General features: G+C 43.6%; 1 protein-coding gene across 4 annotated transcripts in view; it reads right to left on the bottom strand.

The window, feature by feature from the left end:
- Window positions 1-8,370: 8,370 nt before the first annotated feature.
- PPP4R3B (protein phosphatase 4 regulatory subunit 3B) overlaps window positions 8,371-14,182 on the bottom strand; it is a 47,409-nt gene continuing 41,597 nt past the window's right edge. For all 4 annotated transcript variants that reach the window (XM_077282773.1, XM_077282774.1, XM_077282771.1 and 1 more), the window contains exons 13-16: window positions 12,786-12,925; window positions 11,232-11,416; window positions 10,520-10,722; window positions 8,371-8,852 (exon numbers count right to left, since the gene is read on the bottom strand). In XM_077282773.1, coding sequence (XP_077138888.1) covers window positions 8,754-8,852; window positions 10,520-10,722; window positions 11,232-11,416; window positions 12,786-12,925 — 627 coding nt within the window. In that variant the 3' untranslated portion in view covers window positions 8,371-8,753. The remainder of the gene's footprint in view (window positions 8,853-10,519; window positions 10,723-11,231; window positions 11,417-12,785; window positions 12,926-14,182) is intronic.

Below are 14,182 nucleotides of genomic sequence, written 5' to 3'. Positions count from 1 at the left end.
CCAATTCTGCAATGCGTTGGATATATTTCTTTTCCCTTTTTAGCAGTTCATTTGTTTGGTCCTCCACACTGCCCACACGTTCCTCCACCACCTCAACTCTTTTCTCCACCTTGCGCATGGCAGTGTTAAGGGACTTCATTTCAACTTTTAAGTCATCCACCCTTAAGTTTAATGCGGCCAAAGCAGTTTTGCAGTATATAACAACAGAAAAGATATTCTGCAGCGTTGGTTCCTCTGAATTTGTCTGCTCCGCATCCGCAGAAACATTAGCCTGCACTGGTCTAGCAGCAGATATCAGATTTTCAGCTCCATGCACTTCCTGCTCCCTCGACAGGGACCTCCACCTCGCTGATATCATCATCCCCTCCGCTGCCTCTATGGGTCCCCCTTCTCTCCAGGCCCCTCTACATTGGCCTCCAGCAACAGGGCACCCTCCTCTGTGCGGGCGAACTGCTCCAGCCGGGCTATTACCTCCAGCCTCCTGCAGTATGCAGCACTGGCTCTTGCCGCCTCCTCCTCTGCCACAGCGCCATCTTGGATTTTTGCGCCCGCCGCAGGAGCCGACTGTTTTCAGCGTGGCATCGCCGATCCTCACTCCACACAATTCTGTGTGGTCTCCTCCGCTCACCGGGTCTTACGACACAGCCCCGCCCGATTTCAGCATTCGGCGGTGCCTCCAAAGGGTATTCCTGGGAGCGGTACGGGGAGAGGGATCTGACACACGTCCGCTCACATAGCACGCTAGGCCACACCCTCCCCAAGCCTCTACTACTTTAATAGCATCAGTAATCCAATCATTGTGCATCTGCAAGAACACAGGCCTAATTTCAGCTTCAGGGGCAAAAATGCTCCAGCTAATCAGGGTTGCATCATTAGGGAACATCCGCTGGCGATCTGGGTACATTAAATGGAGTGGCCTGTACTTTCTCCAGACCTGAATCCTAGAGAAAACCTATGGGATCAGCTGAGTTGCCATGGCTCAGAACTCTGTACCCCAGAACCTCAATGACCTGAGGGCCATCCTTCAAGAGTGGGATGCCATGCTTCAGCAGACAATAACTCAACTTGTAAACAGCACGAGAACATTGTTGTCCAGCTGTGATTAATACTGAAGGTCATATGACAGGTTATTGAGACATTGACATTTTTTGTTGGGGGTATACCAACCATGGTTCTTGATTTTTGTTTTAATAAATTGAGATGAGGAAATCACCATTGCATGCTTCTACTGAAATTCCTTACTTTCATGATAAAATATCACTGTAGCGTGAACTTTTCCCATATATTTCACCTGAAAGCCAAATATCCCTAAATTTTTGCGAGTGGTGTAGTTGGTTTGTGTTGCCATTTTACTGTCAATGGAGCTGTATGAGGGCATGATTTTTTTTGTTACCGTTTGCTGGTACTTTTTGATTGCTTGACCAGTATAACATTTTTGGTGGAGTTGCAGTGACTAAACAATTGCAGTTTTAGCACTGATTTTGTTTTCTCCTTTACTGTTCAAGTTATAGTTATGACAAATAAGACTTCGCTATATCAAATATGCTTTTGGAACTGCATTTGTCTGAGCACTTTTCTATATACTACAACACCTTTATATTGTTGTATATACAGTGATGCTTAAAAGTATGTGAATACTTCAGAATACTCAATTTTTATATTGATCTAAAACTACATCAGATTTTCCCACAAGTCCTAAAAGTAGATAGAGGGATTAGATTATCATTTATATTCTTTTACAAAAATTATACTTTGCGGGACATGTGATACTGTATGGGAACCTTACGGATTTAGAAAATTTGAAGGTGAAATTAGAATCTGGTGTTTTTTCAAATCAGTGGGATGAAAATATGGTGAAAGTGGGTGACCAGTGTTCTTTAAAAAAAAAAAAAAAAAAGGATCTATCAAAGTCCGATCTTCACAATTTATGGAAGTGTATTAAGGCAGGAATAAAAGATTTCTGAGGACCACAGAAAACAGATTGTTGATGCTCATTAGAGTGGAAATGCTACATAATAATCTCTATAGTGAGTGGACTCCTCCAATCCTGTTAGTGTACAAAGCCCATTAATTACTTTCCCACAATCAATCGTAAAGCAAGTAGTTTAATTTTGTGCAAGGTTACAAATAAACCCAAAAGTAAAGGCTAGCTAAAATGAGAGGCCTTTAGTTGTTTAATGTTCTTGAGTCCATTATCAGAAAGACACGGAGCAGGAATGGTGTGCATGGCAGAAGAGAAGGCCATTGCTCTCGCGCAAACCAGAGGAGCAGCAATGTTTTTAGAGATTACCGGAAGCCTATTGGAACAACATGTGGATTTGTTCCCAAAATAGTTTTTGTTTAACCCTTTAATGACCAGAGGTATGTTTGGTTTTGCATTTTCAGTTTTTGCTCCCCTTCTTCAGAGCCATAACTATTTTTTGGTCAAAATGGCCATGTGAGGGCTTGTTTTTTGCGGGACGAGTTGTACTTTTGAAGCTGGAAAAAAGGTTAAAAAAAAATTCCAAGTGCAATGAAATTGCAAAAAAAAAGTGCAATTCCACAATAGTTTTTTGTTTTACTTTTTTACTAGGTTCGCTAAATGCTAAAACTGACCTGTCATTATAATTCTCCAGGTCATTACGAGTTCATAGACACCAAACATGTCTAGGTTCTTTTTTATCTATGTAGTGAAATAAAATTCCAAAGTTTGTTTAAAAAAAAAAAAAAAAAAAAATTTGAACCATTTTCTGATACCTATAGCATCTCCATTTTTTGTGATCTTGGTTTGGGTGAGGGCTTATTTTTTGCTAAAGATACCATTTTGGTGCAGATACGATATTTTGATTGCCCGTTATTGCGTTTTGATGCAATGTTGCAGCTACCAAAAAAAAAAATAATAATTCTGGCATTTTGATTTTTTTTCTTGTTGTGCCGTTTAGCGATCAGTTAATTATTTTTTTTTTTAATATTGATAGATCGGGTGATTTTGAATGCGGCGAGACCAAATGTGTGTTTTTTTATTGTTTTATTTTGAATGGGGCGATTTGAGATTTTATATTTTAAAAGAAAAATTATTTAACTTTTGGCATGGTTTAATAGCTGCCATAACCCGATCACTTCTGCTATATAAAAGGCGATGATCAGATTGCCTGTATGTAGCAGAATTGCTGACATGCTATGAGCGCTGACCACCGGGCGGCACTTATTGCCGAATTGCTATGACAACCATAGAGGTCTGCTGGAGACCACTGGTTGTCATGCCAATCCATCAGCAACCCATGGTTGAAAAAAAAAAAAGAACCAAACCATCATCGGCGACCCATGGTCATGTGACACAGGTGCCAATATGAGGGATTTCTGCTGTGCTTACAGGAAGCACGTGTTAAATGCCGCTGTCAAACTCAGGCATTTAACAGGTAAACAGCCGCAGGTGGATCATGATTACACCCGCAGCTGTTAGGGGCACATGTCAGCTGTTCAAAACAGCTGACATGTGCCGGAAGAGATGTAGGCTCACCGCCGGAGCCCATATCAAAAGGGAGGGTTGTCAGACATCGGCGTACTATTAGGCCCAGGGTGTCGGAAAGGGGTTAAACTCTTCTCATTATGTTTGAAGAAAAACAGCATAAAAGCCTCATTCCATGTGTGAAACAAGGTGGTGCCATATCAGTTTGGGCTTGTTTTGCTGCATATGGGCCATAAAGATTTACCAGAATTGAAAGATAATTCTGAATTTTAATCAGCAAATTTTAAAAAGGAAAATGTGTCTGTCCATGAGCTAAATGGAGGGAGAACATTGGTCAAGCAGAAAACCCACCAATGAAACAGTTTGAGCTGCTCTGCAGGGAAGAATGGGCTAAAAAAAAAGATTCTCCAAGAAGATGTTATTTCTCCACAATCTAAATGTTTATTGTTGATCAGTCCTGTACAAAAGGTGTCGGACCACTGTCCGCATTTGCCTTCATAAGCAAACCATTCATCACATCAGTAACGTTGGGGAAAAAAAACAGCTGCAATCCCCTGCTGTCCTATCTGTATACTCACTTTTGCTTCCTCCCCTGCCCAGGAGCTGTGGTATGAGCAGACCATGTCCCTGTATGGTCAGACACAGCCATTACACAGGACACAGCAGGGGCACATTTATAGGATGATCTCAGCACAGGTTTTTTTTTTTTTTTTTTTAAACATCCAATTGGGGAAATTATTACTATTGCAAGATCTATTAATTAAAATGTACTTTATTCGTGGGAAATCCCCTTGAAGCTGGTAGAGGCAGATGCCGGATATGGCGCAAGCTCAGCTCCTGAACCCGCTCCATACACGGGCAATCAACAATGCACATGCCCACCCTGCCAGTGTTGTCAAGGGGTTACATGTATTGTTACATAGTACTGTTAAAGGGAATGTCACCTCATATTTCGTATATAAACTGTGGCCACCGCCATCAGGGGCTTATCTACAGCATTCTGTGACGCTGTAGATAAGCCCCCAATGTATCCTGAAAGAAAACAAGTTAGATTACACTCACCCAGAGGCGGTCCAGGTCCGGCGCCTCCCATCTTCATGCGATGTCCTCTTCCTTGCTTCCTGTCGCGGCTCCTGCGCAGGCAGACTTTATCTGTCCTGTTGAGGGCAGCGTAAGGTACTGCAAGGCCCCTCTGACCTTTCCCGGCGCCTGCAGTACTTTACTCTGCCCTCAACAGGACAGATAAAGTACGCCTGTGCTAGAGCCGCAACAGGAAGCAAGGAAGAGGACGTCATCGCATGAAGATGGGAGGCACCGGACCGCAGCGGGACCGCCCCTGGGTGAGTATAATTTTACTTGTTTTTCTTATCTTTCAGGTTACATCGGGGGCTTATCTACAGCATTAGATAAGCCCCTGATAGCGGTGGCCGCAGTTTATATACGAAATATGAGGTGACAGATTCCCTTTAAACAAAAACCCTTTTGATCAGATAGTTAATGGGGGTATAGGTACAGCCATAATACATAAACCAATGAGCACATTTTTAGCTCCCGAGTGTTGTCACACTGCATGGATATTCAAAAGGAGAATTTTATACATTTACATTTTAAAGGGCACCTGTCACCCCGTTTTTTCCGTATGAGATAAAAATACTGTTAAATAGGGCCTGAGCTGTGCATTACAATAGTGTATTTTGTGGACCCCGATTCCCCACCTATGCTGCCAAAATACGTTACGCGGCCATTTTCCTGAAGCAGAATTCGCATCTCGGCTTCAGGAAAATGGCTGCCGCGATCTCCATCTGCGCACGCGCGGCATCCCGTGGCCATTTTCCTGAAGCCGCGGCCAGCAGAGCGCCGCTTCTGCGCACGCGCGGCCAAAGGAAGATGGCCGCCCCCCACCGATCACCAATGAAATAGCACACATCGTGCTCTTTTCACTCCCCTGTGCAGTGGATTCGGGACCTTGGACATGCGCACACCACTACGCCACCAACGGAAAACTAAGCAAGATCTGGGGGAAGACACCACGCCCATCTGACCAGACCAGCCTGATTGACAGGCGAAAACGGCTACTTTGGTAACGTATTTTGGCAGCATAGGTGGGGAATCGGGGTCCACAAAATACACTGTTGTAATGCACAGCTCAGGCCCTATTTAACAGTATTTTTATCTCATACGGAAAAAACGGGGTGACAGGTGCCCTTTAATTAAAAAAAAAAAAAAAAAAAAAAAAAAAAACCCAAACCATCAATGAGTCCCTATGTGACCAATAACGGAGCTGTTCCAGATTAACATTTTTCATGGTAAAGGCCATATCCACTGTAGATACGTTTTTTCACCAGACAGGAGCGCCCAATTGTTTTTTTAAGGGGTCTTTACATTATGCAGCTTTTGACCATACTTTGGGCTATTAATTTACTTGTACATGTTAATCATGTTCCCCCTTCTTAATCAATTATCAAGTGTAGTTACAACCCCTTCTCAAATCACCATAGTTCCCCCATGTAAAATAACAGCAGCTATATTTGTAAAATACTGACCGAATACTGAACGTGTGAACATCGCCTAAAGTTATGCGGCCTAGCATGGGCTGGAGTTCCGGGTTGAGGCCTACACAAACCCGAAGCCGGGGGCTACATTTTTGCAGCCAGCCGGCGCCGAACGAGGGGAAAAAAACCGCCGGATGTGCAGAGCCCTCCACCCGTTCGAGTCCCGGCACTTACCCCAGTATGCAGCTCTGTTCAGCAGGTCAGAAGGTAGAAAAGATCCTGTGCTGTTGCTGCTGTTTGGACGGTGCAGGAATAAGAAAAGTCCTCAATCCATCGTCCCTTTAGCAGGGAGGAGAGGAACCGTCCGCCTCCTTGTACCATCCGCTCTTAATAGTGGTGGTGCAGTGGGGGCTGCTCGGACGCCACGCTGCAATGTGCCTCTGAACAGCCGAGGGTAAAACCTGGTGGGCAGGGCTGATGTCCGGCAATAGGCCCGGCTGCAGAAGAGGATACTGAAGGTGACACTCCAGTGCTCGTCTGATAAGGGAGGGGGGAGATCGGTGCCCTTGAAGGGGCCCGTCGCCCTTAGAATCAGCTCAGGCAGTGGCTTCCCACGTCGCAGGAGAGGATACGGAGAGGTAAAACTCCCGTGCTCGCCTGTTGTTGGTTCGGGGGAGATCGGAACATGAAAGAATCTGACACCCCCTTCGTCCGTTGTAAAAGGTAAAAGTAAAAAGTTCTTTGGGTCTGAATAGCAGACCCGTCCGTGTGCCTCCTACGGACACTAAGGAAGAACTGGTTAGCTGAGAGCCAGCAGGAGGGTGTATACTGCAGGGGGGGAGCTAACTTTCTTTGTATCACTTAGTGTCAGCCTCCTAGTGGCAGCAGCATAACACCCACGGTCTGTGTCCCCCAATGAGGCGAAGGAGAAATACTGACCGAATACTGAACGTGTGAACATCGCCTAAAGTTATTGCTGACAAAGAGCTACATGCACATATATACATAGTTTAGGGTGTGAAATCCTGCTGACGGATTCCTTCTAAGGTATTTCAGTGACTGCGGGAAGAGAACATCTGAATACTGCTCCAGCATAAATGCTTCAGACACCAGTCTAAAGACTGCAATAATATACCATATGCACACAAAAAATACAAACAAGCAAAAGCAAACATGGAATTACAGGGTCACATTTTAATTCCTGAATTTTACAGTTCAGCATTAATATCACCACATGTATACAAATGGTGTAAAACAAATACAGTGGTATTTAATACAAAATAAACTTCTGTATTTTATGGAAAAAAGAAAAAAAAAAAAAAAAAAAAAAAAAAAGAACTATACTTCATATCTACACAGACAGCCCATCTTTCCAAACAATAGCTAAAATTATAATTAAACTACAAAATCTCCAAAACTGGGAAACTGCTGCAACTATTATCAGGAGAAACGGATCTAGAACCTGTGACGAGGGCGACTTTCAGAGAAGATTGCAGCTGGTCCGTGTGTCTCTGAACAGCAGATGCAAGTGAAGGAGGGAACACTTTTCTTCAGCATGATCTCAGATCATATACGGGAGTTTAATAAAATATTTACAGTTCCGGTGCTAATTAAAGAAAAAAAAAATAATAATCGATTCAAACCAAATTGTATTCCACAACTGCACTGTAACGGAGTATTGGCTGCAATTCATTCACATCCATGGAATGTGCTCAGAATTGCCATGTAGAAAATGAGTGCACAGAAAGAGGCGGCTCTCTACACCATTACTGAGGATATTTAAAGGTGTGTAAAATATATATATATATATATATATATATATATATATATATATATATATATATATATATATATATATATATATATATATATATATATATATATATATTATAGATCAGACTTCCGACACAATGAAACAAAATGGCTGATGGTGATTCATTGCTTGCTGTGTTAACCCCTTTGGTATATTTGTTTCTTGTATAGCCATGATGGGTTCAGCACAAAAAAAAAAAAAAAAAAAAAAGATTAACTTATATGAACTAAAAACAGCGAATGGCGTTCAACCAAGGACGCTGAATGCTACAGGAAAAAATAAAAATAAAAATGGGTAAAACACACTTCATAGAATCAACATGAAAATATTAACACTGCAAGAGATTGAGGCACTGGTTAGGAGGTCAACGGGCAGTTTCCAGACTAGTTTTGGAAGCTACTGATCCTTGGCATCAGTATTTCTGGAAGTGCAGTATGCAGGACGGGCTACTTATTACATCTGTCCATTTCGATTTCAGATTTTAATAAAATACACACTGAAAGATTCTCATTCGTTTTTTTTTTCTTAAAAGTTTACATGCACTACAATGTGTCACCCATCCCCCCCCTCCCATTCCTACTAGCGAAGACGGGAATTCAATTTACAAAGAATGGTCCCAAAGTTATATCAGAATTTATTCCCTTCAATTTCTTTATAAAATAGGCAATTCATAAAACACTTTGGCCAGCACCATTAAAAATTAAGATTACCGGTGTGCAACTGAACGCTTTTAGATTCTTGGGGGCAACCCTACAACATTAAAAATGTGTCTCTTTCTAAAGTGATCCATTCTGACCCCTTCCCCAAACTCAAGATACACTGAAGCAATCATCTCGGTTGTCACAGCTAATCCATCATTCTGAAACCCATGAAATCTTGGCATTTACACCCTTCTAGTGGAGTTTGGCTACTTCCGTATTATTCAATTGAGAAAGCTTCTGGACTCGCACTAAGCTCAGACATCAGTTGCTGCATTAACCCAAAACTAATGTTTGTCAATTTAAGATCCCAGCCTAGGTCTTTTTCGTGGAGATGTGTCTTCTTCCTCCTCCTCTTCCTCATCATCAGGATAATCCACCAGTCCGATCAGACTTCCCTGCTGCAGAAATGATATGGTTAGTTTTTATCAGATGCACAAGATGTTCATCTAGCATTCTCTGCTACTTCTTGCTGCAGTGAGGTCTTCTCGTTCAATCGCAACTTCCTCAATACCTCCAGTGGGCCAGGATGGTGGCAAGGCTCAGGCAATAGAATTACGGTCAGTGTATGAAGCCATGTGTGTGCTCTACGGGATATCCTCAAATTGTGGCTTCAGTTAAAACCCCCCCCCCACAGATTTAGTTAACACTGCAGCTAATCAGTTTCAACTCAGACATCCAACCAACACTGCTGGTGTGATGGAGGCCACTATGTAGTGTCAATGTGAAAATGTCACTGCAAGAAATGTGTACCCCTCCAGCCTGGGTCCCCTTCCTCAGGATTTGGTAATTGTGCATGTAGTGAAATATGTATAAATATATATGCGTGCAGTGAACTATGTATAGGTTTATTGTTTGAATGGTAATAATCTAATATCTGTCCTGAAGGCTGCAGGTCTCATCCAGGTGTTAATATGTATTTTCCTGAGACAGCAGACTTCTGTCTCCAATCTCACCAGGGGGTCGTGCTGGGAACCAAGAATAAAGGGAACATTTAACACTTCCTAGCTCTTTGAAGAGAGATGTCAATTACAGCCTGACACTATCTGTGGGAAGCTTTACACAAAGGATCTCCGAGAAAATAATATATTCATTGGGGGCGCGGCCGTGGTCCAATCAAACAAGCAATTAGAATATCAACTTGAGGGGCTGGTCTAGAAATCTGACCTCCAGGGTGACTATAAATTTGGCTTGTATACATTCAAAATTGTTCACATGTGAGGGCAGCCTGGGAAGCTGATGTGATCCAGTCTACATTCATACTACCCTCAGGGAGCAGAAGCAGACTACAAGTTAGCTATTTCTGTAAGTTTTCTCCTGTTTATTTTATACTGTTTTGCATAGGTGTATGTCTTTATTACCATATTTTTATACCTTTTTCTTTACTGTAAGCACTGAACCTTTTTGTATTCAAGCATTAAACTTTAACAGTTGAACCTTGTATGTTCTAAAGAATCCATAGCCTAAGGTGTGTGAGCCCTATGAGTGGTATACAGTATTAGTAATTTCCGGGACTCATCGCCCGTGTATTCGGTGAGTGGTGGCAGCGTGTATGAGCGTGTGTGTGGCCTGGGTCGGTGTGTGATTTATGCTCCCATTTCAGCATAGAACAGAGGTTGAATGCTGGACAGAGAGGGGAGATAGATTAACCCTTGAAGGCACAACCCCAAGTCACGTGCTGAGAGCGGATACGTGACGAATTAGTGGCAGCACGGAAGGGATCCGTGACAGTACGGTTAGGCAATATCTTCTATAATTATTGGCCCTTGTGATATTCTGCAGTGGAATACACAGTACATACTGCCATCACAGCTAGTCAAGTGCAAGGCTAGGGTTTCATGATTGGAGAACAATCCTAAAGGGGTTGCCCAGGGCTAAACAAGTGACGATCACCTGTAGGATAGGTCATCGATCTGAGATCAGTGCTGTCAGGTCAGCTAAAATCTAAAGTAACTCGCAGCGGCCACCAAACAATGTATGGAGCTGCGGTGTTCAGCCCTGTACGTTGCTGACGTGCAGCCACTGCCCATCACTGCCACCACAGGTCAGCTCTCATTTCTTGGCTTACCTTTGTAGATGTAACTGTAGTTGCTAAACTTGAGTTTTTAGAGGATGATCCATTGGAGCCTGCTGGTGGGGTCTGAGCTGCCACGGATTTGCTGTTCGCACTATTTGCGCCATTAGCTGAGCTGGCAGAGTGAGAAAAGGTGAACTTGAATCCTCCCACTGAGGTCCTTTTTGGAAGATTCTCCTTGTCTTCACTTTCTTTAGCTTTGAAATAAAAAATTAGACATAGTTTACAGATGGAGCGAGTTGTGTGATGTATGGTACAGACAATATGTCCTACGGAGCAGGTTACTGCAGGGCATAGCGTTTTGTAGGACCATATTCAGTACATGTATACAATCACAGGTCAGTATAGCACCCGTACCGCCACAGTAACCCAGCAGAAGGGAGGATGGAAAGGGGCAGAGGAGGAGGAGATGGGGAGTGGAGATTATCAAATCCCTTATCAAGGAGCAGCTCTGCCAGGCAAAAGTCTGTCCTGCTCACGTGCTGATTGCATAGACAAATGGACACGTATGACGAGCCATGCACCCAGGTCTCCATCACATGGTCAGGCCGTGTTTCATAAGGAAATAATTAAGCTTTCCATTCAATGACTAAAAGCAGACATCTTAAATGAAGAAGTGATAAAAGCCAAGAAAACTAACTTTTCATTATATAATGAATACGCTACAACTCATGAACTATAACATCAGTAAACCTTCCACTTCTACCTTTCTTTGTTTCCATAAATTTTTCATAGCTGTCAGGAAAGTCATCTTCAGTCTTCGACTTCTCAATCGGAGGTACAACGGCTTCACCCTCTTCCTCCTCGTCTTCATTAAACCATAGCTCTTCATCTTCTTCCAAAGCTCTCGCATCTCTTCGAAATCTGTTGCTACGCAGAATAGACGGCACGCTGGAAGTGGGAAAGTATGATCATTGCATAAGCAAAACCGATAACAATGTAACAGGCATATTCCTGCTGTCAGTTACTATACAACAGGCCAGAGCATTAAATCACAATTTTCTCATTTAGTTTCTTTATAGCAATCAATGGCAATCAGAGTGCCAAGTCCCCTTACATGGGTGATCGCTACGAAAGCCTATGTTCTGGCTACATCCATCTGCCACTAGAGGGCGTTCACAGAGTTATTACTGAATAGAATATGTAACAGTGGGCTCCATCTAGTGGCAGATGTAGGTAGCTAGCAGGTTCTACTCAATTTAAAAAGGGTATGCGTTTTTTTTAGATTTTTATTAAATAAAACTGGACCCAATTATGGCTCCTGTCCCCGTCTTTCCCTCCTATGTGCCCTGATTAGTGCAGGTAGTGTATGGATACAAGACTAGTGGTAGAGTGGGTGGGTTCCTCTCTGCAGTACCACTGCCAATCATTGTCTTAGTCAGGGGCGCTGCAGCGTGGGAACAGTGGGAAGCCAAGAACGCTGACAAACACACAATCACAGAAGAGAGGTCCCATCTTTAGTCAACAGTGTTTCAGAAGAGAAGGAACAGGCTGTTCCTAAAGGAGGAAAGGCAATTCTAAGGGTATGTTTCCACTGCGTCTTTCTGCCAGTCTGCTCGAAAACAAACAAAAAAATGGAAAAAGAACAAATCCATCAATAGAATTGGTCCTTTTACTTTGTAGGGGAAAACGCATTGCTGATCAAATGTTCAGGCTTTAAAAGATGCAAAGAATTTAAGAGCAGCATGCGGACAATTCCTCAGATGTTTACCGCTAGGTCTAGGCCCCATATGTACAACAGAAATCAACAAAAAAGCTAAAAGATGTTCAGTGCAGGATGTGCTGTAAATGTTTCCATAATAATTTGGGAAAGTTATGAAATGTCCTATAAATATCTGTTCTGGTCCTGATCTAAGGATATCGGCTGTTAGTGGAGCTGAATCTGTGCTGCACTTTATGTACATGTCAGTAGTGACCAGTGCTGTGGCGTCGTAGATGAGCTGAATCTGTGCTGCACTTTATGTACATGCTCAGTTGTGACCAGTGCTGTGGAGTCGTAGATGAGATCAATCTGTGCTGCACTCTATGTACATGTTCAGTAGTGACCAGGGCTGTGGGGTCAGTCTGGGACATCGAGGAGTTGGAGGTTTGGCTGACCTCCGTAGGTAGAGTACAGAGAGGTTCTCCGTAAGATTCAGGTCTGAACCCTGAGCAGAGTGGTAAGTCTATGGCAAGCTGCTACACATGCTCTATGCCTTACAAGAGTGACTAACGGAAAATCATCAGGATACAAACATAAGATTTCATGCAGAGGCCTTACCTGTTTAATTTCTGACTCTGTCGGTCCTTTTCTTGCTCGTACTTTGTCTTCAGCCCTTTGAACGTCTGAACATATTCAATGGATTCGAGAGCCTTATAGAAGTTGTCCACTATATGTGCGGTCAGAGACTTTATATCTTCCTGCAACGTGTGCGAAAAGGCAGAACTTAGATCTGGCTCCCAACACCGAACCAGGGAAATGTTTAATAGCAAGTATGCTTGTAAAAAAGGAGATTTTTGTGTACTCACCGTAAAATCTTTTTCTCCGAGCCAATCATTGGGGGACATAGGACCATGGGTGTTATGCTGCTTGCCACTAGGAGGACACTAAGTAAACACAAAGTTAACTCCTCCTCTGCAGTATACACCCCTGCAGACTGGCCAGTAACGACTCAGTTCGGTAGAAAAGCAATAGGAGTAAAACCAAGACAAGTAAACTATGTCCAAAACTAAGGAACAAAGAAACCAACAACAACCGGCCAATAGGCTAACAGGGTGGGTGCTGTGTCCCCCAATGATTGGCTCGGAGAAAAAGATTTTACGGTGAGTACACAAAAATCTCCTTTTCTCCTACGCCTCATTGGGGGACACAGGACCATGGGACGTCCTAAAGCAGTCCCTGGGCGGGGAGCAATTTCACTGCTAAAACCTCATGTACCACGGGCTTACTGAGGTACCGCTGTCTGCAGAATGCTCCTGCCGAGGGCAGCGTCTGCCGAAGCCTGGGCATGGATGTGATGGTCCAGTCTGCATACCTTCACAAAGCACTAAGTCGCAGCTTTACAAAGCTGTTGTGCGGACGCCTGGTGCCGAATGGCCCAAGAAGCACCGACCGACCGAGTCGAATGCGCCTGACGCGATAGGATTCCTGAAAAGTGGAGCGAATCCACTTGGCTAGAGTGGCCTTTGAGGCAGGTAGACCTTTCCCATGTCCCTCCGGAAGCACGAACAGGACATCCGACTTATGGAAGGGAGCCGTGCGAGATATGTACCGCTGAAGAGCTCTAACCACATCCAGAGTATGGAGAGCTTTCTTGATACGATGGGTTGGTGCTGGACAGAATGACGGCAAGACAATGTCCTCATTTAGATGAAAGGAGGAGACGACTTTCGGTAGAAAGGAGGGAGAGGTTCTCAAAACTACCTTGTCTGGGTGAAAAATCAGGAAAGGGGGGGGGGGGGGGGGGTCGGCAAGAAAGCCGCCAACTCAGAAACTCTCCTGATTGACGTAATCGCCACGAGAAAGACCACCTTCCATGAGAGGAGGGTGAGAGAGATGTCCTGCAATGGTTCGAAAGGGGCCTCCTGAGGAACTCCGAGAACCAAGTTAAGATCCCACGACGCCAAAGGCATTCTATAGGGAGGGACCACCCGGGAGACTCCTTGGATGAACGTCTT

Source organism: Ranitomeya variabilis, chromosome 2, assembly GCF_051348905.1.
Source record: "Ranitomeya variabilis isolate aRanVar5 chromosome 2, aRanVar5.hap1, whole genome shotgun sequence".
NCBI lineage: Eukaryota > Metazoa > Chordata > Amphibia > Anura > Dendrobatidae > Ranitomeya > Ranitomeya variabilis.
Note: the sequence above shows the minus strand (reverse complement) of the source record. Positions and strands in the feature narration are given on the sequence as shown.